The sequence below is a fragment of the Scyliorhinus torazame genome, chromosome 10, assembly GCF_047496885.1.
Source record: "Scyliorhinus torazame isolate Kashiwa2021f chromosome 10, sScyTor2.1, whole genome shotgun sequence".
NCBI lineage: Eukaryota > Metazoa > Chordata > Chondrichthyes > Carcharhiniformes > Scyliorhinidae > Scyliorhinus > Scyliorhinus torazame.
Genome location: NC_092716.1, coordinates 222,329,715 through 222,356,877, shown reverse-complemented (window position 1 = coordinate 222,356,877; position 27,163 = coordinate 222,329,715). Strand labels below are relative to the sequence as shown.

General features: G+C 43.9%; 1 protein-coding gene across 6 annotated transcripts in view; it reads right to left on the bottom strand.

Annotated features, from left to right (window-relative positions):
* Positions 1-27,163, bottom strand: part of tub (TUB bipartite transcription factor) — a 589,124-nt gene that overhangs the window by 84,016 nt on the left and 477,945 nt on the right. For 5 of the 6 annotated variants that reach the window (XR_011933096.1, XM_072466438.1, XM_072466434.1 and 2 more), the window contains exon 4: positions 25,694-25,831. The exons of the other annotated variant lie outside the window; for it this stretch is intronic. Coding sequence is in view for 4 of the 5 variants with exons in the window: in XM_072466438.1 (XP_072322539.1) it covers positions 25,694-25,831 (138 nt within the window). In the remaining variant the exon portion in view is untranslated. The remainder of the gene's footprint in view (positions 1-25,693; positions 25,832-27,163) is intronic. 6 annotated transcript variants of the gene reach the window in all.

Below are 27,163 nucleotides of genomic sequence, written 5' to 3'. Positions count from 1 at the left end.
GTGAGATCAAATTTCACTGTGGCAGCTTGAAGTACTTTTCTAGTTGCTGCAGCCAGCAATGAATGTCCAGTTCAGCCATTTCGATTCACGCTGGGGTCCCTTTAATCAGGAATCCCTACTTTGACCAATTCACCACCTCATTCACTCACGCTCCTGGTATTAGGATGCTAATGCAGTAGCTTAGTTAACGAGGCATAGCAAAGCCCTTTTCTTTGACAGTTGGGTTTCCCCAATATGCTAAGAGTTTCCCTACTGTTTGAGGATGAGCTGAAATAAAGTTCCACTCAATAATCCAGCTGGGGTTTTACCAGTGACAAAGATTTAGTACAACTACCTTGTTTTGTACAACACGGGTAAGGTTTTAATTCATTCAAAACCCACTCAATTGCTCAGAGGTAAAGTCGGTCCGTATGTCTCTATTTAACAGCTCCCTTTGTTCTGTCACCTTTGAAGGTACGAAATACCTATATCCGCAGGATCTCACAGCGCAATTCTAAAATTCTATCATTGAGTTTATATTATCTCTCCTCGTTCTTCCTGCCACAATGAATTACTTTGCATTTCTCTGCATTAAATCTAACCTGTCAATTTTCTGCCCATTTCACCATTCTGTGTCTTCCTGAAGTCTCTTACTCTCCACCTCATCTTTCTGCCTGTGGTCTCATCTAAAACTTTGAAATTAAGCTCAGTATTCTCACGGTCAGGTCATTAATATATAGCAAGAAGAGGGGTCTGAATACCAGTTCCTGGGGAACGCCAGTGCAGAGCTCCCTCCTCTCTGAAAACAATCATTCTAAACCAGGCTACCTTCTGGCTCTCATACTATCTCATATCCAATGGCTGCTGCCCTTTTATCCCATAAGCTGCCATTCTGTAATAGCGAACGCTCTTTTTCAGCAACCTGTATGCACTGAAGACCCCAGGAGATGTCCATCACAACCCAATGGATTGTGTCACAGTGAATAAAACCGTATATGACAAGTAAGATCCAATCTAGGTGTTGACATTGGAACGGAGCACAACCCAGTATTGATGTCTTTAGCTGTTAAGCTCAAGAAAAGTTTTTTAAAAAGTTATAATTCAAGGAGCATGTTAATTTAGATATACTCAAGGCTGGGCAGTATGATTCTATAAAAGCAGCATACATCACCAGGATACTGCCCAGATTCTCCCTCAACCAGTAAGAAAAGTGGATTAAAAGATGCTCATGTGTGGAGCAATATAGATGGGCCGGATTCTCCGGTCCCCCAGCCACATGTTGCTTGGCGGCGCACCGTTCGCCGGCGGTGGGATTCTCTACTGCTGCTGATTGTCAATGGGATTTCCCATTGAAGCCACCGCACACTGTCGGGAAATCCATGGGTGGGGGTGCGCTGCCAGCGGGAAAAGAGGATCCCAATAGCCAGAGAATTCCGGCCGATGTCTCCGTTCGACATTTCATAAATTTATGCTTTTTTAAGAAAAACAGAAGGAGCTCGAGCAAACAAATGCAGGTACAATGATCACTGAGGTGTTCAATTCTTACCCAACACTAAATCCAGACTTATGCTGAGAAACTCTGTCATATGTACTTGGACATATGAGGAGAGACTTGTCTTCGTTTGCCTCGGTTTCCCAAGAAAATGGCACAGTCAGTCATGTGCAGTACAATAACCAACAGATCTCATGAAACTTTTCATGTCACTGGATTCTTCTAAGCCACTGAAGTTAGAATCTGTCAGAACCAGCAGCACAAACATGCACTAAGCAATTGATTAATGCCACGTTTTCAAGGAGTAAAAGAGAGAGATGCATCCATATTGTATTTATCAAGGCCACCACATGGCTCAACGTGTTTTCCAGTCAGTGAAATGCGATTGAAATATAATCACTGCTGTAAAGCAGTAGAAAAGACAGACAACCTGCACAGAGCAAACCCCTGCAAGCCACCTTGATTTAGCGACCAGATAACCAGGTTTTCTGAGATATTGATTGAGGGATAAATATTGGCCCACTTACAGTCATCCTGTACTGAAGACTTGTGCTTCAGAATGTGCAGCGCCCATCGTTATATTACGTATAGTAATCTCTTGTTACTCATTTGCTTACTTCCAGAATGGTCGGGTGGTTGATGTTCAGTCACACTCAGTCTTCAAATTAAGCAAATACTGCTTATTAAGTAACGATTATAAATAACTATGAGTTTGTTCACTCTTCTACAACTATAACTGAAGATTAGATAAACAGGATTAAGTATATATATATTGTTTAACTACATCTGCTCACTAAGCTATATCTCTAACACTCTGTTCACTAATTACTCCTGATACGAAGAGGTGGGAACCCTCTCTGAGTGTACCTTATATACATATATCTGGTGCTGCCATCTAGTGGTTGTCTAGCACTTACTTTACAGATGTTAACGCCTTACATACCTGCAGACATACAGATCACTACACCCCTAGCCAAGCTGTTCCTTTACAGCTACAACACTAGCACCTACCCTGCAATGTGCAAAATTGCCCAGCTACGTCCTGTCCATAAAAAGCAGGACAAATCCAATCTGGTCAAGTAACACTCCATCAGTGTTCGATCATCAGCAACGTGATGGAAGGTATCATTGACAGTGGTATCAAGCAGCACTTACACAGCATGAGAATGCTCACTGACATTCAGTTTGTATTCTGCCACAATCACTCAGCTCCTGACCTCATTACAGCCTTGGTCCAAACCCCTTCCACCACCTTAAACACTAATTCCCTCTACCATTGACACACAGTGCCAGTAGTGTGTACCATCTACAAGGCGCACTGCAGCAATTCTCCAAGGTTCCTGCGTCAACTTACAAACCTGGGTCATGTTTCAGTATGTAATGAACTCTCAGTCAACACTTTCTATTTTTTCAAAATCACAAAAGAGCTACAAAAGCATCGCAGCCCAAGGATCACTTGGCTTCCCTTGTGGGCTGAAGCCTTTCTCTGTCTCAAAGGGGAACAAAAGGAATTTTCCAGATTGATGCTACCTGAATGCCTTTTTCTTGAACTAATTTAAAAGGATGATTTCAGATTAAATGGGCCATTCAAATACCAAGACGCTGGCTGTCTCAACTCTCAATGTGTGAAAGTAATCAAAAGGATGTATAATTGTCCTGGCCACTCACTTTATTTGGAAAAGGACTTTGGACTTGTAACAGGTCATATGGGCGAGACAGTCATGTTTGTTGCCTGATTTTAAAATAACAAGATTCAACTCTTCAAAGGCAGAGATGATCTGAAAGCATTCAAACCAGCTGCGGTTAACTCAGATGCCATGGTAATAAATAGCAATGCCTTGAAAGTGGGAGAAGGAATTTTCACCAACCTGGCCTGACTTCAAGTTCACCTGAGGGACAATCTCCTTGAAATTCAACTACAGGAAGCTTCATAGCTCACTGAAAAACCTCTGCTTACAAGACCTTTGTCATAATAGACACCAGTAAATCATGGTGCAGATACACACACACTGATGGACACACAGCAAGACCAATCAACACACACAACACCGCAGCCAATCACCAGTTAGAGCACACTCACTATAAAGACAAGGGGCATCAGAGTTCCCGCTCATTCGGGATGCAGCCTCCTACAAGGACAGAGCTTACAGCTTACAGCACAGATCTTCACCATGTGCTGAGTGCATAGACTGGTTAGGACAGGCATAGGTCTTTAGTTTAATCTAACATCGTGTCAACCCACAGTGAAAGTATGTTCAACAGTTTCTAACTTAATAAAATAGTGTTGTACTATTTTAAGTGTTGGTGGCCTGTATGTGTTCCACGGATCCTGAGCACCCAACACATCAACCTTCACTTCAACAAATAGCATCAACTCATATTAGTAACTCCAGCTGTGCCACCAAAGAGAGATTGAGACTAACCTACTCTGTATACATGGATTTTAGTGAGACATTTGATAAGGTTCCCCATGGTCGGCTTATGAAGAAAGTAAGGAGGTGTGGGATAGAGGGAAATTTGGCCAATTGGATAAGTAACTGGCTATCACATAGAAGACAGAGGGTGGTGGTGGATGGAAAAATTTCAGACTGGAGACCAGTTACCAGCGGTGTACCACAGGGATCAGTGCTGGGTCCTCTGTTATTTGTGATTTTTATCATTGACTTGGAGAAGGGGGCTGAAGGGTGGGTCAGTAAATTTGCTGATGACACCAAGATTGGTGGAGTAGTGGATGAGGTGGAGGGCTGTTGTAGGCTGCAAAGAGACATTGATAGGATGCAGAACTGGGCCGAAAAATGGCAGATGGAGTTTAACCTTGATAAGTGCGAGGTGATTCATTTTGGTAGAAAAAATTTGAATGTGGATTACAGGGTCAACGGCAGGGTTCTGAGGAATGTGGAGGAACAGAGAGATCTTGGGGTTCATGTCCACAGATCTCTGAAGGTTGCCACTCAAGTGGATAGAGCCGTGAAGAAGTCCTATAGTGTGTTAGCGTTTATTAACAGGGGGATTAAGTTTAAGAGCCGCGGGGTTATGCTGCAACTGTACATGACCTTGCTGAGACCACATTTGGAGTATTGTGTATAGTTCTGGTCACCTCACTATAGGAAGGATGTGGAAGCATTGGAAAGGGTGCAAAGGAGATTTACCAGGATGCTGCCTGGTTTGCAGGATAGGTCTTATGAGAAAAGGTTGAGGGAGCTAGGGCTTTTCTCTTTGGAGCAGAGGAGGATGAGAGGCGACTTAATAGAGTTTTATAAGATGGTGAGGGGGATAGATAGAGTGAACGTTCAGAGACTATTTCCTCGGGCGGATGTAGCTGTTACAAGGGGGCATAACTATAAGGGTCAGGGTGGGAGATATAGGAGAGATGTCCGAGGTAGGTTCTTTACTCAGAGAGTGGTTAGGGTGTGGAATGGACTGCCTGCTGTGATAGTGGAGTTGGACACTTTAGGACCTTTCAAGCGGTTATTGGATAGGCATATAGAGCACACCAGAATGAAAGGGGGTGGGATAGCTTGATCTTGGTTTCGGACAATGCTCGGCACAACATCGAGGACCGAAGGGCCTGTTCTGTGCTGTTCTGTTCTATGTTCTATGTCGACATATTGTTTTTTCTTCATCTGTATATAATCATTATGAATGATGGTGTAAGTGGGTTGAATGGGTGCGAAATCACTTTTTTTTTTAAAGTCTAGAGGCAAATGTTTGATAAAAGATAACCTTTCTTTTTAAAACTGACAAAAAAGCTTGCTGCTGCCATTAAACTCTCAGAGTAATAAAGTACATAGACCTCAGTCAGTAAGAAAACACATAAAACTCTACCTATGACATCTATGACCATTACCACCTAGAAGGACAAGAGCAGTAGGCAGATGGGAATAACACCACCTCCACGTTCCCTGACATGCCGCACATCGTGACTTGGAACTATATTGCCTTTTTTATTGTCACTGGGTCGAAATCCTGGAACTCCATCCGTAATCACTGTGGGTCTTCCTACATCAGATGGACGACAACTGTGTAAGGACCCCAATGTGAAATGGTTCAGAAAAAGCCCACACAAATTTGGAGTTAAGTGCTGCCAATTGGCTCCCATCCATTGCCCTGACTGCTGTAATACTTTGACCATTCTATCGGATTTCTTCAGCATCAACTTCCAGCAGTTTCAAGACTGCTTCAGCTATGAGCTGATTCAATCAGCTACTTTCACATCACCCAATAAAGAGGAAGAGGAATGAAAATGTACATGTGCGTGTATGTGCTAGAGTGTGTGTGTGTGCTAGACTGTGTTTGTGTACTGGAGTGTGTGCTGGAGTGTGTGTGTCTACTGCTGTGCGTATGTGTACTGGAGTGTGTGTGTTTTTTAAAAATTCATTTACGGGATGTGGCCGTCGCTGGTTAGGCCAGCATTTATTGCCCGTCCCTAGTTGCCCTGCAGAAGGTGGTGGTGAGTTACCTTCTTGAACTTTTGCAGTCCTTCAGGTGTAGGTACACCCACTGTGCTGTTAGGGAGGGAGATCCAGGATGTTGCCCCAGCGACAGTGAAGGAACGGCGATATATTTCCAAGTCAGGGTGAGAGTGACTTGGAGGGGAACCTTGGTGAATTACTGCAGTGCATCTTGTAAATGGTACACACGGCTGCCACTGTTTGTCGGTGGTGGAGGGTTTGAATGTTTGTGGAAGGGGGAGCAATCAAGTGGGCTGCTTTGTCTTGATGATGCCGAGCTTCTTGAGTGTTGTTGGAGCAGCACTCATCCAGGCAAGTGGAGAGTATTCCATTACACTCATGACTTGTGCCTTGTAGATGGTGGACAAGCTTTGGGATGTGGGGTTCAGGAGGTGAGTTACTCGCCGTAAAATTCCTAGCCTTTGACCTGTCCTGGTAGCCACATTATTAATTTGGCTAGTCCAGTTCAGTTTCTGATCAATGGTAACCCCCAGGGATGTTGATTGCGGGGGATTCAGTGATGGTAATGCCATTGAATGTCAAGGGGCGGTGGTTAGATCTGGCACTTGTGTGGTGCGAATGTAACTTACCACTTGTCAGCCCAAGCCTGGATATTGTCCAGGTCTTGCTGCATTTGGACATGGACTGCTTCATTATCTGAGGAGTAGCGAATGGTGCTGAACATTGTGCTACATTCGCAACCATCCCCACTTCTGACCTTATGATGGAAGGGAGGTCATTGATGAAGCAGCTGAAGATGGTTGGGCCTAGAACACAACCCTGAGGAACTCCTGCAATGATGACCTGGAGCTGAGATGATTGTCCTCCAACCACCACAACTAATTCCTTTGTGGCAGATATGACTCCAACCAACGGAGAGTTTTCCACCTGATTCCCATTGACTCCAGTTTAGCTAGGGCTCCTTGATGCCACACTCGGTCAAATGCTGCCTTGATACCAAGGATAGTCATTCTCACCTCACCTCTGGCATGCTGCTCGTGTGTGTCTATTGGAGTGTGCATTTGATGGAGTGTGGGTATGTGCTGGAGATCGTGTGTGTACTGGAGTGTGTGTGAGTGTATGTGTGTGTGTGTACTGGAGTGTGTGTGTGTGTGTACTGGAGTGTGTGTGTGTGTGTACTGGAGTCCTGGAGTGTGTGTGTGTACATACTGGAGTGCTGGAACGCGTGTGTGTGTGTGTGTGTGTGTGTACAGGAGTGCTGGAGTGTGTGTGTGGTGTCAAAGTGTGTGCGTGGTGTCAGAGTGTATGTGTGTGTGGTGTCAGCGTGTGTGTGTGGTGTCAGAGTGTGTGTGCGTGTGTGGTGTCAGCGTGTGTACGTGATGTCAGAGTGTGTGTGTGTGATCTGTGCGGTGTCAGAGCGTGTAAGTGTGTGTGGTGTCAGAGCGTGTAAGTGTGTGTGGTGTCAGAGTGTGTGCGTGTGGTGTCAGCGTGTGTGTGTGGTGTCAGCGTGTGTGTGTGGTGTCAGAGTGTGTGTGCGTGTGTGGTGTCAGCGTGTGTACGTGATGTCAGAGTGTGTGTGTGTGTGTGGTGTCAGAGTGTGTAAGTGTGGTGTCAGTGTGTGTGTGTGGTGTCAGAGTGTGTGTGGTGTCAGTGTGTGTGTGGTGTCAGTGTGTGTGTGGTGTCAGTGTGTGTGTGTGGTGTCAAGAGTGTGTGTGGTGTCAGTGTGTGTGTGTGGTGTCAGAGTGTGTGTGTTGTCAGTGTGTGTGTGTGGTGTCAGAGTGTATGTGTTGTGTCAGTGTGTGTGTGGTGTCAGTGTGTGTGTGGTTTCAGAATGTGTGTGTGTGCGTGTGTGGTGTCAGCATGTGTGTGTGGTTTCAGAGTTTGTGTGTGTGCGTGTGTGGGTGTCAACGTGTATGTGTGTGGTGTCAGAATGTGTAAGTGTGTGTGGTGTCAGAGTGTGTGTGGTGTCAGTGTGTGTGTGGTGTCAGTGTGTGTGTGTGGTGTCAGAGTGTGTGTGGTGTCAGTGTGTGTATGTGGTGTCAGAGTGTGTGTGTTGTGTCAGTGTGTGTGTGGTGTCAGTGTGTGTGTGGTTTCAGAATGTGTGTGTGTGCGTGTGTGGTGTCAGCGTGTGTGTGTGGTTTCAGAGTTTGTGTGTGTGCGTGTGTGGTGTCAACGTGTATGTGTGTGGTGTCAGAATGTGTAAGTGTGTGTGGTGTCAGAGTGTGTGTGTGTGTGGTGTCAGTATGTATGTGTGTGTGGTGTTAGAGTGCATGTGGTGTCAGAGTGTGTGTGTGTGGTGTCTGCGTGTGTATGTGGTGTGAGCGTGTGCGTGTGTGTGGTGTCAGAATGTGTGTGTGTGGTGTCAGAGTGTGTGTCTGTGTGTGCCGTCAGAATGTGTGTGTGTGCGCGGTGTCAGTGTGTTAAGAGTGTGTGTGTGTTGGAATGTGCATGTGTGTGTCAGAGAGTGTGTCAATCATCACAGCTCCAGGACATCATTGCGTGTGCATGTGTATTGGAGTGTGCATTTGATGGAGTGTGCATGTGTGCTGGAGAGCTTGTGTGTACTGGAGTGCGTGTGTGGGGTGTGTGTGTGTCTGTTTGCGCTGGAGTGTGTGTGCAGGAGTGTGTGTCAGTGTGTGTGTGAGTTTGTGTCGGAGTGTGTGTCAGTTGGATTGTGTGTGTGCTGGAGTGTGCATGTGTTGCAGTGTGTTGGAGTGTGCATATGTTGGAGTGTGCATATATTCGACTGTGCATATGTTGGAGTATGCATTTGTTGGAGTGTGCGTGTGTTGGAATGTGTGTGACGGAGTGTAGGAGTGTGTGTGTGTTCCAGTGTGCGTGTGCTGGAGTGTGCATTTGATGGAGTTTGCATGTGTTTCCTTATGCACATGTTGGATTGTATATGCACTGGAGTGTGAGAGTGCTGGGGTGTGTGAGTGCTGGAGTGTGTGAGTGTGCACGGAAGTGGGTGAGTGTGTGCTGGAGTGTGCGGTGTGCATGTTGGAGTGTGGGTGTGTTGGAGTGTGCATGTGTTAAAGTGTGCGTGTGTTGGAGTGTGTGTGTGTTAGAATGTGTGTGATGGAGTGTAGGAGTGTGTGTGTGTTCCAGTGTGCGTGTGCTGGAGTGTGTATTTGATGGAGTGTGCATGTGTTTCCTGATGCACATGTTGGATTGTATATGCGCTGGAGTGTGAGAGTGCTGGAGTGCTGGAGTGTGTGAGTGTTTGGTGTGCATGTTGGAGTGTGGGTGTGTTGGAGTGTGCATGTGTTGAAGTGTGCGTATGTTGGAGTGTGCATGTGTTGAAGTGTGCGTATGTTGGAGTGTGCATGTGTTGGAGGATGCATGGCGGTTGGGAGTGTACACGGGTTGAAGTGGGGGGTTGAAGTGTATGCGGGTTAAAATGTGCATGCGTTGAAGTGTGCATGCGTTGAAGTGTATGTGTGGTGAAGTGTGCATGCGTTGAAGTGTGCAAGGGTTGCAGAGTGCATGGGCTGGAGTGATCTCGCACACACCTGTTGGAGTGTACACGGGTTGAAGTGTGCACGGGCTGAAGTGGGGGTTGAAGTGTACATGGGTTGAAATGTGCGGGCTTTGAAGTGTGCATGCGTTGAAGTGTGCACGAGTTGTGTGTGGGTTTGCAATGTACGTGGGTTGAAGTGCGCGCAGGCTGAAGTGGGGGGGGGGTTGAAGTGTAAGTGGTTTGAAATGTGCATGCGTTATAGTGTGCATGCGTTGAAATGTGCGTGCATTGAAGTGTGTGGGGGTTAGAGACAGCATGGGCTGGAGTGTGCATGCGCGCGTGTTGGAGTGTACATTGGTTGAAGTGCACGCAGGCTGAAATGGGAGGGTTGAAATGTAAGTGGTTTGAAAGGTGCATGTGTTGAAGCATGCATGCAATGAAATGTGCGTGCATTGAAGTGTCTGGGGGTTAGAGACAGCATGGGCTGAAGTGTGCATGCGTGCGTATATTGGAGAATAAATGGCTTGAAGTGTGCACGGGCTAAAGTGAGGGGTTGAAGTGTATGCGGGTTGAAATGTGCGTGCGTTGAAGTGTATGTGTGTGTTGTTAGGGCTATGCATACGAGAATCGCAATAATTTTTAATTTGTAAGACTGAGAGGAAAGACTATTAAACCACACAAGTGATCACACTGACCAAAAGGTATCTATTATGTCAAAACAAACTTTCATTTTCACACTGAATTAATCACATTGACAGCAAAGAAATAGCTTTACAATTAACAGTTAAAACAGTTCTTAACTAAAAGGGAAAATATTGCCTATCTACACCTGCTACTATATCTTCCAATTAAACAACCCAATACAGTTCAAATACCACTTACAAATAAAGTGAACAACCAGGGTTACTTGCTTCTCTTTGTGAAGATTTTTGGAGAGAGACTTTTCAGGAAGTACCTGAAAATCCTTCTGTCTTGTCAGACTAAAATCCGAGGGCAAATTGCAAACTACAGACATACCTGGCTCCTCCCACTAATTTCATCACCTGTATCCCAAGCACAAGGCAATCTCAAATCTCCTCCCACTAACCTTAGCTAGGGCTAAACACAACCCCTCATAAAAGATCTACACCCCAGGTAACCTCCTAAACCAAAACAATGTTCCATTAGCCATCTACATGTAAACAAGTAAATGGTTAAAATCAATGATTACTTCACCTTTGTGACCCCTTAATGACAGCTTTAGCAGACATACTACCTGTATGTACTTGAACCCAGGGTTTCCAATAATGTTACTACAAGAAAATATAAAATATAATATAAAACAATTTCCTACATTCATCACAGTGTGTGCTGGAGTGTGCGTGTGTTGGAATGTGCAAGAGTGCTGAATTGTGCGTGTGTGCTGGAGCGAGCGTATGCTGGAGTGTGCGTTTGCTGGAATGCGCATGTGTTGTGGAGTGTGTGTGTGCTATGGAGTGTGCGTGTGTTGTGGAGTGTGTGTGTGCTGGAGTGTGTGCATTTGCTGGAGTGTGTGAGGGCACGTATGTGCTGGAGTGTGTGATTGCATGCATGTGTGCTGAAGTGTGTGTGCGCACGAGTGTGTGTTGGAATGCATGCACGTTGTTAGACATTTAGCTTCTGTTGCAACAAGAGTCAAAGGTACTGCCCCTTTTCTCAAACACCTTTATTTCACTTTAACAGACTGCACAAAACTCTGTCATCACATCACCTGACACAAAGGTCACCTGAAGCCCCTTTACATATCAGTGTCAATTATTAGATACTTAACATAAATGAGACAGATAATTGGAATGTCTCTGAACCCATTACTTAACAGTCTTCCCTTCCTTGGCGAAAAAAAATAATTAGGTGAAAACAAAATTACAAGAAACTCAAAGACACACACGCAATTTCCCCCCTTATTTATTTTTCATTTTCTTTTTGGAAGAAAAAAAAAAACAGTCACAGAAGCAGGCGCCCTTCCTTAACAATATCCAAAAGTTTCTGTGAACTAGCCCCTCTTTTTGTAAAACAGTCTGACAATTGATAGCTACTGTCAACCCATTTGATTTTTGCTATTTCCCCTCTGTCCAACATCTGCTTGCGATGTCTATCCTTAACCTTTTTTCATTGACACTTTTTGTAGAGTGCACATTTTCCCACAGGGAGTTATTGTCAATGTGACATTCAATAGGTATATTACCCAAATCCCCTAATCCCAAAATTTCTGTCAATATCTGAGATATATAAAAGGCCATATCCACCGCCTCTACAAGGCTTAACATCTCAGCAGCCAAAGTGCTTTTGACCACTCTCCTTATTTTCTTTGTTTCCCCCACAAGAGGGCAACATTTACCATTGTTCCCCAAAAGGAAAATTATAAAACCTCCTGCGCATGAAACCCCATCACATAAATTTACATAGGACATATCACTATAAACTATGAGTTTCAAGTGCCTGAGGTCACCTAAAACCAGGAACATCAAAACACACTCCTGCATTTTTAGTTTGACCAACGCTTTATTTGCTCTTATTTTATGTCTTCCACTTTGGGATCATTCATTTTTGTACTCAACTCCAAAACATCAAAACTCACGTCCAGTCTAGTCTGTCTACCTAACCAATTCAGTTGCCCAATTAAACTTCGCAGTTGCTCTTTTTCCATCTTTGAAACCATTGCGTCTTTTTGTGAAACCCGGCCACGACTAATTGCTATTGGGCTGATGCTTTCCAAATAAGATTGCTTACGTAAAGTTGCCCCTAACTTAGTCTGTCCAATTTCCAGTCCAATATATTTAAATGCGCCGGAAGCCTGACTTCCAATCCTGAATTCTTTCCTCAAACCAGAGATTACAATAGCTTCGAAATCACTAGTCCCACCCCAGAAAAAAACATCGCTATGCATCATAAAGATGCCAGAAAGATTTCCTTTATAGTGCCAGTAAAACATTGCCGGATCTGCTTTCAACTGGCAACAGCCTAACTTTAACAAAACTGACCTTACCAAAAAAATACCAGACTCTAGACGCACCATTTAATCCATATACAAATTTGTTCAACTTCCAGAGTACCCCTTCTGTGTTAGCTGCTTCTTTAGGAGGACGGAGAAAAATATCGCTCTGGAGCTGATGCCCCTGCAAAAAGGCAGCTTTTACATCTATAGATTTGCATTCTCATGCCTTTGTGGCTAATAGAGCCAAGAAGATCTTTAAAATAACCTTTCCTGCCTTTGGTGAATCTACCCTTAAATCTTGATCTTCTAAGATTTCTTCAAATCCCCTTACCACAAGCCTGGCCTTTGCCTTATAAGTTCCATCCAGAAGAAGCTTTTCCGTGCAAATCCATCTGTGGGATAGAGCTCTTTGTCCCCTATCCGGTACTTCCGTGTATACCCCAAATTCACTCCAACTATGCAGTTCTTGCTGTTTGGCATCTTTGATAACTTTTTCATCTAATTTATTGGAAGCCACCAAAATCTCACGTGCATGTGGGCTTCTACTCCTATTAGTATTCGTAGTCTTACTCATGTTCCGAGTCCTTGATAAACTACGTCCCCTCATATCTCGTTCTGTACTGCTACTGCTTGATCTTTCCGTTCTGCTGTCGGATGTCCTTTCACTATTTCTTGACCTTTTCCTGTGGACCTGTTCAGTATCCGATGTATTATCTGAATTGGCACTGCGTTTCTGTGCCCTCCATTTTTGAACTTCATGTTCCCAGTCCATTGTCTTGACTCCCTCCCCTGAATGCTGTACATTCAACCAATGTTTGTACTTTCCAGTGGCCTTCCCTGCTCTACTAATAACAGTTGCATCCTTCCATTGACTAGACCCTTCTGCCAAGTCACATTGTACCAAGTTTTGGCAGCTGACCTTTCGGAAAAACGGCCTGTTCTAATTCATCAGAAGTGTTGTGTTCCTCTACAGAAACTCTGTTTATATCAGTTAACTGGTCCTCATAGTTTTGTAACAGGTGCATACCAGATGACCCTGGTTCCTCGTCATGTCTGTCTGCTCTGTCTAAATTTGGAAATTTGTAGTCTGTACCCATTATCCTTGATGAATGTACCCGAACAGTTTGATTGCCATGTTGCACAATAATTGTTTAGCCATCTATGCCTATGATCTTCCCTAGGCCTTTCCATTCATTAAAATTGTCTCTCTTATAGTATACTATGTCTCCTTGCTGAAAAACAGTATTTGATGGCCATACATTATGCCTTAAAGCTCTGCGAATTCCAAAAAAGCTTTTCTACTGCTATATAATTCATTTAAATGCTCAGCAAAGGTAGAGCTAATTGTAGTCCCTTCCCAAGCTGGAGGTCATCCAAAATGGACAAAATTTTAGGATTTCTACCAAACACTAATTTAAAAAAAATAAATAAACATTTTATTGAGGTATTTCTTTGGCATTGTAACAGCAACAAAATCAACAATGTACATAACAAGGAAAATATTAACATAGTGCAAATGCCGCCTCCTTCTCCCGCAGGTCCCACCATTACTTACCCCCCTAATCTATGCTAGCCTAACCCACCCCCCCCCTCTTCTGCTAACGATTAATTCTCTGCGAAGAAGTCGACGAATGATTTCCACCTCCGGGCGAACCCTAACAGAGACCCTCTCATGGCGAATTTAATTTTCTCCAGGCAGAGGAAGCCAGCCATGTCCGATAGCCAGGTCTCCGATTTTGGGGGCTTCGAGTCCCTCCATACTAATAATATCCGCCTCCGGGCTACCAGGGAAGCAAAGGCCAAAATGTCTGCCTCTTTCTCCTCCTGGATTCCCGGATCCTGCGACACCTCGAAAATCGCCACCTCTGGACTCATTGCCACCCTCGTATTTAACACCTTGGACATGGCGTCGGCAAACCCCTGCCCAAATCCCCTCAGTTTTGGGCATGACCAAAACATGTGGACATGGTTCACTGGCGCCCCCGCACACTTCGCGCACCTGTCCTCCACCCCAAAGAATCTGCTCATCCGGGCCACTGTCATGTGAGCCCAGTGAATGATCTGAAATTGGATCAGGCTGAGCCTGGCACATGTTGCGGTCATGTTGACCCTACCCAGCGCATCCGCCCAGAGACCCTCCTCTATCTCTCTCCCCTCCCCCCCCCCCCAGCTCCTCCTCCCACTTTTGCTTCAGCTCCTTGGTCTGCGTCTCCTCCGAACCCATAAGCTCTTTATATATGTCCAAGACGCTCCCCTCTCCTATCCATCCTCCAGAAGCCACCCTATCCTGAATCCCTGTTCGCGGGAGGAGTGGGAAGGTTGGTACCTGCCTCCGCAGAAAGGCCCGCACCTGCAGATATCGAAAATCATTTCTCCCCACCAATGCAAACTTCTCCTCCAGCGCCTTTATACTCAGGAAGCTTCCTTCTATAAACAAGTCCCCCATCCTCTCTATCCCCGCTCTCTGCCAAATTCGGAACTCCCCGTCCATCCTCCCCAGGGCAAACTGGTGATTATCGCAGATTGGGGACCATACCGATGCCCCCTCTGCTCCCACATGTCTCCTCCACTGCCCCCAGACTCTCAGAGCTGCCACCACCACTGGACTGGTGGAGTATCGCGCAGGCGGGAATGGCAGAGGCACTGTTACCAGCGCCCCCAGACTTTACCAAACACTAATTGATAGGGACTATAGCCCCCAACCATCTGCAATGAATTCTTTGCATGTACCGCCCATGCTAAAGCTGAATTTAGCTTGCAATTCCGTCTAGCTGCCAGAATTGTCCGGAGCATGTCATCGATTACAGCATGGTTTCTTTCACAGACACCATTACTAAATGGGCTTTCCGTAGCCGTATTCATAACTGTGCTATTCACGTTTTCACACATATCCCTAAACTTATCATTAGCAAATTCTCCCCCTTTGTCCGTAAGGAATTTTGCCGGTGGGTCCATTCCTGTCCCTATCCATTTTTCCACGATTTGATCCAGAATTACTCTCTTTTCTTTACTTCGTACAATCGTTGATTGTCTAAATCTGGTTGCTAAATCTACAAAATGCAAAATAAATAAATTGGCTTTATCCCAGATCTTAAGGTCCATGACCACAATGTCGTTAAAATCTCTGGCCAAAGGTAGGGTTACTATCGGTCATGCTGGTGTCCTTCTGTACTTCCTACAAACTTCACAGCGATCACTAACCTGTTCTATCAGTTTAGTATAGTCTTCATCCCTTACACCTACATCCTTTAATAATTTTTTCAGCCTCCGAAGAGACGGATGTGCAAATTGCCTATGCAGTTTTAATCCAACAAACTTTTTATCAGCTAAAGTCCCATTTTCAACTGCCATTAACACATTCTTAACAACTCTACTTGAAATGTTATTTGTCAGTAATGGAATACAATAGTGTCCCGACTGTGTAAATTGTAAGTCCACCGACTTTCCAAAAACTGTTGCCTTATCTGGTTCCATATCCAGTTTAATCTGTGCTTTCTTCGTCGATGGTCTGCTCAGAAGCAAAGGTATCTCACTTGATACACCATTCGTGCTAATGAAATGATTCACTCTGGCAATATTACAAGGGAACACCACGCTTTTCAACAACTTCAGAGTATTATCCCCAAACCTGAAACTTGTGGAACTTTCAAATTCCTTAACCTTGTTACGATTTTCAGCATTCAAGGAGTCCAGGTAACATTTTAACCAGTCAATTCCACACACAGTAGATGTGCAGCCATTATCCAATACAGCACAATTGAAAGATTCTGCAACCAACACCCTCATTACCGGCTTAAATTGCTTGTTAATAGGACAATCCTTCTTTCTGGTCACTATCTTTTTCCTCTTCTGACTCTTCCGTGTCATGTGTCGCTTCAAACACGATTATAACGTGTTGGACAGTTGAAAGCATAACGGTATTGAGAGTCACATCGAAAACATCGATTTATCATGCCCCGTGCATTTCTGGGGTTTATCTTCCTATTGTAGGTTCTAACTGGGTTTCTGTCTTCATAATTTCCTGGTCCCGATCTCCTTCTATAGTTTTGGAACCTGTTCGTAGCCGTATGATTTTGCCAACCTGTTAGTAGTGTATCTTCCATATTCTGTTTTATTGCAGGCTGACCTATTTGGGTCATCAGAGCCATCGGAATCAAATGTTTCCCCAGAAACTTTTTTAAAGCTTCTGTCATCTGATCCAATAAGGTATCCTTATCCGCAAACTGAACTCCTGACAAAACCAGGAGCCTATCCATGTTGCTCACTCCAGCACAGTCAAGTAATTTAAAGGCCAACACAGACCGTGGAAATTCCAGGTTGTGTTTCTGCAGCCTTTTATATAGTCTGCCAAATTCCATTACATAGTCTTCCATGGAGAAATCCTCTATTTTCCAGAACCTATCAAAACCCGACCACGCTTCATATGCACTTAACAAGTCATCCTTTTTATAAATCTTATCCATATAACGTAATAGAGTCTGCAGACCTTCTTCTGAGTCTAACTCTTCCAATTTCAGTTCAGAAAACACTTTGCTCCGGATTTTACTGTCATAAGGTAGAGAAAGAGCCAATGCCATACCTTGTTTTCTCTTTCCCGTGGCAGTTACTTTAGTCCACATAACTACGGAAATTCTCCATTGGTCGTACGATCCCCTTTCAAAAAAGAAGGGACTGTAGTCTTATCTGGCCATCTTTATCCTAGGTTCAGTCATATATCTCTTTTTTTTTCTTCTCACTCACTCCTTGGTTTGGTCTGGAAACGTTATATCTTTCAACCCTTACATTTGTACAGTAACCATTTGTTAGACAGTTTGGCTGCTGTTGCATAAAGAGTCAAAGGTACTGCTCCTTTTCTCAAACACCTTTATTTCACTTTAACAGACTCTGTCATTACATCAGTTGACACAAAGGCTACCTGAAGCCCCTTTACATATCAGTGTCAATTATTAGATACTGAACATAAATGAGACAACTAATTGGAATGTCTCTTAACCCATTACTTAACACACGCACTTGTGTGCTGAAATGTGTGTATGCACACGTGTGCTGGAGTGCAAGTGTGCGTACGTGAGCTGAAGTGTGTCTACACGCACGTGTGCTTAAATGCCAATGCACGCACATGCATGTGTGCTGGGGTAAGTATGTGTACATGTGCTGGAGTGTTTGTACATGCATGTGCATGTGTGTTGGAGTGTATGATGAATGTAGAAATGTCATATACATTGTATTATATGTATTTGGTGCAGGAAGGGTTAAAGGCCTGGGTTAGTGTATGACTGCTGCAGTCAAGCTTTTAAAAATTTTGGTTTGAAAGACAGCAGGCTTTTTGGAACCAGAGGTGCAATTAAAGCATCGTAAAAGTTTGGGATAATAGACTTTCATTTTGTTAAGAGGGTTTCCTGGGGAGTTGTTAATTACAGACATTATGTTCAGTTTAGTGAAATGGTGTAGTTAATGGGAGGAGTCGGGCCTTGGAGCCGTCCGGTTTTCAGGGTTAGGTTTTGACTGGAAGGTGAGCAGAGAAGGTTTTTGACAAAATATAGCCAGAGATTCTGCATTATTCTGACAGGGTGTCAGGTCTCTTTCTTTCAAGCATTCTCAAAAGATCTCTCTTTCCCAAAGTGGAGTATCCAAGCCATCACTTTACAGCAAGTATTCCTGAGTGCTAACTGTATTTAAAAGTGGATTGGAAACTGAGATGCTTTTGTTGTTTGAGTGGGAATAAAGATAGCAGTTAAGAGTTATTGTGTCACTGTATTGGTTAGCTTTGTCTCAGGGGTAATTGTAAGTTATTTTCTTGTGTGATGTTAAAGATATTTTAATGACGAGTTAGTAATAAGGTTTGTTTTTCTATACCATATCCCTACTTTTGTGCAAAATCACTCCTGGAGCAAGGTATCCTTTCCTCACAGTCTTACAAATTAAAATAAAATATTGGGGTTTCTTCCAGTATCCTAGTCACTGTTGGTGTCTGCTCCAGGACTGTATTAAATGTGCGCGTGTGCATGTGCTCTGGAGTGTACATGCGCGCATGTGTGTTGGAGTGCGTGTACACACCTTTATTCTGGAGTATGTGCACACACCTGTGAGTGTGCATGTTGGGAATGTGTGTGTGTGTGTATTAGGGTGTGTTGGGGGATGTGTGCGTGTGTGCACATTGGTGTGTGTATTGGGGTGTGTGTGTGTACATTGGCATGTGTGTGCATTGGTGTGCATGTGTGTGTGTGCACCTGCCTGTGTGTGCGTGCGTTTTCACATGGTTAAATATTACTTAAACCAGTGTGATTCCTGGGCAGCGTACTGGCACATAGACTTTCAAGTGCAGGGCAGCAGCGTCAGGGCAAGTGAAGCCATGCCCCTTTTCTACGACATCAACTCCTGTACAGCAGGTAAATTCACTTTGAGAGGCCAGGGAAAGGTAAGGATGCAAGGCAGGTGGTTGACAGGTTTGCGGGATGGTTTGGAGGGGGTGGTAGGCTGGATCAGGGATGGGGGACAGCGTAGGTCAGGGGTAGGATGAGTAATTGGGGAGTAGTCAGGGCAGTGAAAGAGTGTAATCAGAGGACAGTGGGTAGGTCGGGAGGGTAGTCAGGGGGACGGTGCTGGTTGGGGCTGGGGGGTCCCAGTTGTGGGGGAATGGTTGGGATGGGCAGGGGAGGTGTCAGTATAATCCTTAGCCAGGAGTTTGAAGTGATTTTAATCCTTCAACATTTTCCCAGGAGCTGTTCTGCCAAGAGAGTCGGAACTATCCAAGGCCCCGATTTAAATTTAAATTGCCCATTGGAAGTGTGGCTCTCTGCAGCCTCAGAAATGTACCCTCAATTGCATCAATGTGACATTTTCCCATTTCCTACCTAGTTTCTCAGAGCGATATCAATTTGTGCTAAAACTCACCTCAACGTTCAGCCTGCATCATGTCAGACTTTCAGGACTGGTCTCACCCTATGGTCATGGTTTTCTCTTGTAGAGTCAGGAAAACTATGTCACCCATGTGGCATGTTACGCCTTCCATGCCTTCTGGGGTTGAAGACATTGTTCTTCAGAAAATTTCAGAAGCAGACGTAATTCTGAATTAAGCAATAAAGCAGTAACAACCGAATAGTGTTATAAAAATGGCCAACAATCTGGATTCTTTGGTTTTTTTCTCCCTGAAAAGCAAAGTGGATTTGACACCACAATCAGGTCAGGTATGATCATATTGAATGGAGGAGTGGACACAAAGAGCTGAAGAGCCTATTATTGCTCCTAGGTCCTATGTTCCCTATGCAACTGCCAGAATCTGCTCTTTGCACCCAATTTGGCTAGTTTGGCAAAACTCTCATCCTCGGAGGCCATCGGGTGGATCTCATGATCCACTGATTTGTTTAGTTGAGTTAAAAAATGAACGCTTTGGCTTTGGGATCATAACCATTCTTTAACAACATTTTGTTGTATAATCTTTATTTGTGTAACAAGTCGGCTTACATTAACACTGCAATGAAGTTACTGTGAAAATTCCCTAGTCACCGCACTCCGGCGCCTGTTCGGGTACACTGAGGGAAAATTCAGAATGTCCAATTCACCCAACAAGCACATCTTCCGGGACTTGTGGGATAAAACTGGAGCGCCCGGAGGAAACCCACGCAGAGACAGGGAGAACGTGCACACTCCGCACAATGACCCAAGCCGGGAATCGAACCTGGTGCTGTGAGGCAGCAGTGCTAACCAATGTTCCACCGTGCCGCCCCGTTGGCAGTTATTGGGGAGATAAACCCCTGCTGTAACAAGTTTTCCATTTCAGCCTTGATTTTCTCCAAGAATGGAGAAGGGGCTTTCCTTGGTGTGAGGAGGCAAATCAGTTCAGCATCAACTCTTAGGGTAATATGGCACTCAGTCTTCAGTTTTGCCAAGCCTTTGATTAATCTCGGGAATTCATTCCTGAATATATTGCTGTAATGCTCATCAACAACTTCATCAATTTTACAGAGTAGGTTCAATTTTAAGAATGCCTCCCTGTTTAGTAATTAAGATTATGGTTCTGAATGACGGACAGAGGGTCAATGATTTCTCTATCTTTGTACTTCATTTCTGCCATGCGTTAGCTTATGATTTTCAGTGTGGCCCCACCTGTACCCTATAAGTGGGTGAATGAAAGGCTGCAGTGTGATATGTTTATACAATTTTACTTCATCAAATAAGACTGAAGCCCTTCCCTCTGTGTCTAATATAAACTCTGTGGGATGTCCATCCACTTCAAGTTTAATGCTCCAGTATTTAATTTTGGTTTCATTTCACTTCCTGGGGAAAGTAATGTCCTTTCTCTGTGGTTCTTTCACTTCTTGTCTGTGGTTTAGATTTATTTTTGTTTCCTTTTGCAGACTGTGTTTTAGATCAGCAGGAAATTTTAAGACGTCCTATTTTTCCACAGGTGTGGCACTCTGCTCCCCATGTTGGGCATTCTTCCGAATTGTGCAGGTTTTTCCTATCTCAGTGAGAACTATTCACAATGGTGGTTGGCTCACTTTTCCCAATTTTCATGGGCTTCTGCTTAGGTGCGTTTTCCCTTTCTGGCCTACATACTGAATGGCCTCACTCAGTCATTCCCATGGCACCTCGTCTTCTCCGTGACCACACTATTTTGCTTTCTGGGCCTTTTGCTCAGTTTGTCTCACAATTTGTACTGCCATGACTGGAGTTGAATCTTCTCCCATTTGCAAGAGATCTGATAGAGGTTCATCCATGACCCCCAATTAGTATTTGATCACAAATCAATTTATCCCTCAATATTCCATAGATTGATGAAAGAGTCCATGGTCTTACCTCGTCTTTGTGTTCACTTGTTAAATTTTGCCCTTTTTCATGAATGCATTTTTGGAAACCTGACATATGAACCAAATGCTTTGAAAGAAATCAAAGTCTCATCGACTTCCTGCCTCGCTATTAGGGCATCAGCAATAGCTCCAACTGCATACAGTAATATTTTGACCTGATCCTTTTGTGTTTTTTGTGAAAAACAGAAGTGGTTCTACATCTAGTAAACCTCTTTCTCCAGTTATCTCCCATTGCTGAACCAGTTGCGCATCTTTTGCGCTCCAGAATGGTATTGTGAGTATTAGAATGGATTCCTAGAATAGTTGCTGCTCCACTGATGTTGCTTGTTGATTCTGGTCTGTGCTCACTACTGTCCAGACTCCGGGTCTGTGTCTCAGCTTGCATCTGCTGCACCCGCAATTCTCTTGACTTTTTGGCGAGTTTTGAATCTGTTCCTTTAGTCCTTCTTTTGAGGATCTCTTGACTTGCCGGGTTTGTAGCTGCTTCATGTTGTTTTCTTTTTGTGGCTCTTTTACTCGCTGTCATCTGTCATCACGAATAGTCATGTGTTCGGGCTCTGATGGAGTTCTTTGAGGCTTGTCTACTCTCCCCACATAAGCTGCTTGAGACTATAGATTGTTAAAACCACTACTCTTTATTTACACCTACCATGTGGGTGAATCCCATTTTTATGGAACGCAAATTTACCGGAAATGCCGGCCTTATGGAATGAAAGTGAGTGTTATTTTGGTTTATTTTTTTTAAGTCAATTGGGCTGAAGCGCTCCCTCGTGAAAATTAATTTATTTAATCGTTTGCTAATTCCACTTTGTTTTCATGTATGGGCCTGCACTGTGAAATAAATAAATCTTTTTGTTTGACCGTATCGCCCTCCTCCGATTATTTTACTACACAATACCAGAAAAAAAATCATTTTTTCCGGAATGAACTTGGTCCAACCCATTTTGTAAAAATAGGATTTACCTGTATCGGGATTTACCTGTATCGGGATTTACCTGTATCAGGATTTACCTGTATCGGGATTTACCTGTAAAGGGGCCTCTGCATGAAGTTGGAACTTCTGCTCCTTCCAGATCTCAACTACTCAATCATATGATGTTACATCTTCATTGCATAAGCACCATGTGCTTCTGATTTTACCCCTTTACAAGGAAAAGCTATATCAATTCTCTCCACTCTCCACATGCAGCACCATGGGGCAAATTTTGAGGTTAGATGAATGACCATTGCTTTTGATGTTCTACCCTTATTTACAATTTGCAAGCAAGCTTCAGCGTGTCAAACAGGTGCTCCGAAAGAGCTCTCACCAAATTGAGGCCTCAAGGCTACTTTGCAGTTGTAATTTACCCACTGCATTTTTGTTAATATTTTGTAAACAAAATAAAAATTGACCTCATCATGTCTGACTCTATTATGTGAGCAGCCAAGTCACACATTTAGGTTCGAATATTCAAGTTCCAGATCTAACCACCCAGAAAATCTATGGGCTTTGAAAACGGAGGGACATCAGCAACTTTGTCCAGGGCTTGGTTTTCGATGAGAGTGCCTGGGGGTCGGAAAACATTGCACAGGAGCTATGTTAAGAACATAAGAACTAAGAGCAGGTGTAAGCAATTCAGCCCCTTGTACCCGCTCCTCCATTCAATATGATCGTGGCTGATCTCGTCTCGGCCTCAACGCCACCTTCCTGCCCGTACTCCATAACCCTTCAACCCATTACCAATTAAAAATATGTCTATCTCCTCTTTAAATTTACTCAAAGCCCCAGAATCCACTGCACTCTAGGGTAGTGAATTCTACAGATTCATGACCCTTTGAGTAAAGTAATTTCTCCTCATCATTGTTTTTATCTGAAATCTATGACCGCTCGTTCTAGATTGCCCCACAAGAGGAAGCATCTGCTCTACGTCTACTTTGTCAAAACCTTTTATCGTCTTATATAGCTCAATTATAGCTCCTCTCACTCTTCTAAACTCGAGTATAGGCCTAAACTGCACAATTTTTCTTCATAAGACTAACCCCTCATCTCTGAAATCAATCTAACGAAACTCCTCTGAACTGCATCTAATCCCTCCTCAAATAAGGGGACCAAAACTGTGCACAATACTCCACGTGTGGTCTCACCAATGTCTTGTACAGCTGCAGCAGCACTTTCCTACTTTTAGACTCTATTCCTTTTATTATAAAGGCCAAAATTCCATTTGCCTTCCTTATTACCTGCTGTACCTGCATGCTAATTTTATGCAATTCATGCACTAGGACACCCAGATCCCTCTGCACTGATGCATTCTGAAGTTTTTCTCCATTTATATCATAAGTTGCCTTTACATTTTTCCGATTAAAATGGATAACCTCACACTTATCCACGTTAAACTCCATCTGCCTTATTTTGGCCCACTTACTGTTGTATTACGTGGTTAAAGTAATATCTGTCATTACTGAACAAAGAACAAAGAAAAGTACAGCACGGGAACGGGCCCTTCGGCCCTCCAAGCCCGTGCCGACCATGCTGCCCAACTAAACTACAATCTTCTACACTTCCTGGGTGCGTATCCCTCTATTCCCATCCTATTCATGTATTTGTCAAGATGCCCCTTAAATGTCACTATCGTCCCTGCTTCCACCACCCCCTCTGGCAGCGAGTTCCAGGCACACACTACCCTCTGTGTAAAAAAACTTGTCTCGTACATCTACTCTAAACCTTGCCCCTTGCACCTTAAACCTATGCCCCCTAGTAATTGACCCCTCTACCCTGGGGAAAAGCCTCTGACTATCCACTCTGTCTATGCCCCTCATAATTTTATAGACCTCTATCAGGTCGCTCCTCAACCTCCGTCGTTCCAGTGAGAACAAACCGTGTTTATTCAACCGCTCCTCATAGCTAATGCCCTCCATACCAGGCAACATCCTGGTAAATCTCTTCTGCACCCTCTCTAAAGCCTCCACATCCTTCTGATAGTGTGGCGACCAGAATTGAACACTATACTCCAAGTGTGGCCTAACTAAGGTTCTATACAGCTGCAACATGACTTGCCAATTCTTATACTCAATGCCCAGCCAATGAAGGCAAGCATGCCGTTTGCCTTCTTGACTACCTTCTCCACCTGTGTTGCCCCTTTTAGTGACCTGTGGACCTGTACACCTAGATCTCTCTGACTTTCAATACTCCTGAGGGTTCTACCATTCACTGTATATTCCCTGCCTGCATTAGACATTCCAAAATGCATTACCTCACATTTGTCCGGATTAAACTCTATCTGCCATCTCTCCGCCCAAGTCTCCAAACGATCTAAATCCTGCTGTATCCTCTGACAGTCCTCATCGCTATCTGCAATTCCACCAACCTTTGTGTCGTCTGCAAACTTACTAATCAGCTTAAACAATTGAGTCCCTGGGTGGGCTCGAACCACCAACCTTTCGGTTAAAAAACCTACTGGTTGCAGATTATCTTGAAGAATACATGAGTTTTCGATGTAAAGTAAACAAATTTATTAAGTAACGATAAAACTAATAAATGAGTTTGACACGCTACTGAACTAACTCTAGAAATAAAGTGATGAGATATAACTATATAAACTGTATCTGAACTACACGTGGTGTGATCTAACTACACTGCACTGCTGTCTAGCTACTCCTGTGTGGAAAGAGACCAAGATCCTTTGGGAGCGAGTATATATACTGGATCTTATAATGCCCTCTAGTGGTAGTGTTATAGCTAAGTGTTGTGATTAACCGTTTAGCGACATGTCTGTCTGCATATCATTGTACTCACCTAACCTCTCTATATCCATTTGTAAATTTCTTATTTCCTCTTTGCAATTTGATGTGCTGCCTATTTTCTATTGTTGTTTTCATTGTTGGGAGACCTCAACCTTTTCTCGCCAAAAGCAGAGAATGCCGTTCATTATATGATGTGAGAGAATTACCTGAAGCAGGAATGGAGCAGAACCCAAGGAGGGACCAAGTTACAAAATACAATTGGCAACACCTCCTAGCCCCTTGATTTTGTCTCAGGTACCTTGGCTGGCAAATTATTCCAAATGATAAGCACACTGAGTAAAATGGTATTCATAAGAGCAACATTTACTTGCCCCCGACTCTGCCTATTTTGCACACAGAGAGTAAACCATCAATTTCAATATGATTCTCATTTACAAAATGGTTTTACCAAGTAGACAGCGGATAAAGCAATTGCAAAATCAGCCATCACATGTATAATGGGGTATGGAACACTCCTATCTCTTTATACCTGTGGCATTGATTCTCTTTTTATACTGTAACAATGTATCATATTCCAAAAATCACAATATATTTGCATAACCCAAATAAATTCCACCATGCAACGACATGCCTCCCTCTACTGGGCACTTTTCTTTTACATATTCTTCCACGGATCCCACCCTGAGACTTTGATGATTGTGTCGGAATTCTAAGGACGTGCTTTAAAGGCATCACCTGCCCTTTCTATTGTGAATTTAAGATACAATTCAAGGGAACCCACTGTAGTCTATTTCCATATCACCGGCGGGCATGCTTTATAATGTAGAGACAGGTGGTCTGCATGCAGTTCTAGAGTAAGGGGCTGACCTTTCTGTTTAGCCCTTTTCTCCTTCTTGAGGTTGGCAGCTTGTGAACCTGCAGCTGAGGACTTTGATTTTTTAGAAGGCTTTGGAACTTGCCCATCTGCTACAACCTTTACATCCTCATGTTCGGCTTCTTGCACTGCTGCATGAAATATTTGGATAAAACAGAGAGAGAGGTAAGGGGAGACAGCAGGAGCAGAAATAAGAATAAAGCAGAGGGAAGTAATTCAGAGAAAAAGCAAAACAGCGGAATAATTTTATTAGGTTTTAGCTAACAAGAAAATGAATATTTCAATCCATATTCCTCCTTCATAATCAGACGGCATGAAAGAATATCTTGAAAATGGGGCAGTGCAATCATATATTACATTTATTCAGTTACTATCGATTAATTACAAGGTAAACTCATAAAATATCTATAACAACAATATTGACCGTTATTCCAACCACCACAGTATTGTGAGGCTGCATAAGACCTGGTATGAATTCCCTGCCTATGAGATGAGATGGATTAAATCATTTTTATCACGTCAGAAAGTAGTGAACAACTTACAAATAAACAATATACAACACGCTTCCAAGGCAGTTCTAAAAGGCCACAGGCACAATCTAACGGAAGTAGAACAAAGAAAAGTACAGCACAGGAACAGGCCCTTCAGTCCTCCAAGCCCGTGCCGACCATGCTGCCCGTCTAAACTAAAATCTTCTACACTTCCGGGGTCTGTATCCCTCTATTCCCATCCTATTCATGTATTTGTCAAGATGCCCATTAAACATCACTATCATCCCTGCTTCCACCACCTCCTCCGGCAGTGAGTTCCAGGCACCCACTACCCTTTGTGTAGTAAACTTGCCTCGTACATCTCCTCTAAATTTTGCCGCTCGCACCTTAAACCTATGCCCCCTAGTAATTAACCCCTCTACCCTGGGAAAAAGTCTTTGACTATTTACCCTGTCTATGCCCCTCATAATTTTGTAGACCTCTATCAGGTCGCCCCTCAACATCCGTCGTTCCAGTGAGAACAAACCGAGTTTATTCAACCTCTCCTCATAGCTAATGCCCTCCATACCAGGCAACATCCTGGTAAATCTCTTCTGCACCCTCTCTAAAGCCTCCACATCCTTCTGGTAGTGTGTCACCCAGAATTGAACACTATACTCCAAGAGTTTCTAAGTGTCATTTGTGGCGGGTTTTGCTGGGAGTTTCCTGCCCGCTCCGTCAGCGAGTTCCCCCCCTGCTATCTAACCACACTTAACCACAGGCAGCATTTACCGACCAACCCGCTATGTGCATTTTAGCGTCAGAGGCTGCCCACCAGTGGGATTTTCTGGTCCTACCGTTGTCAACGGGATTCCACATTGAATGCACCCCTCGTCAACGGGTAACCCCTGCGCTGGCAGTGGGACCAAAATATCCCGCCAGTGTGAACAGCAGATAAATTCCGCCCAAATGTTTTGGTCTTTGGGGAGTTTC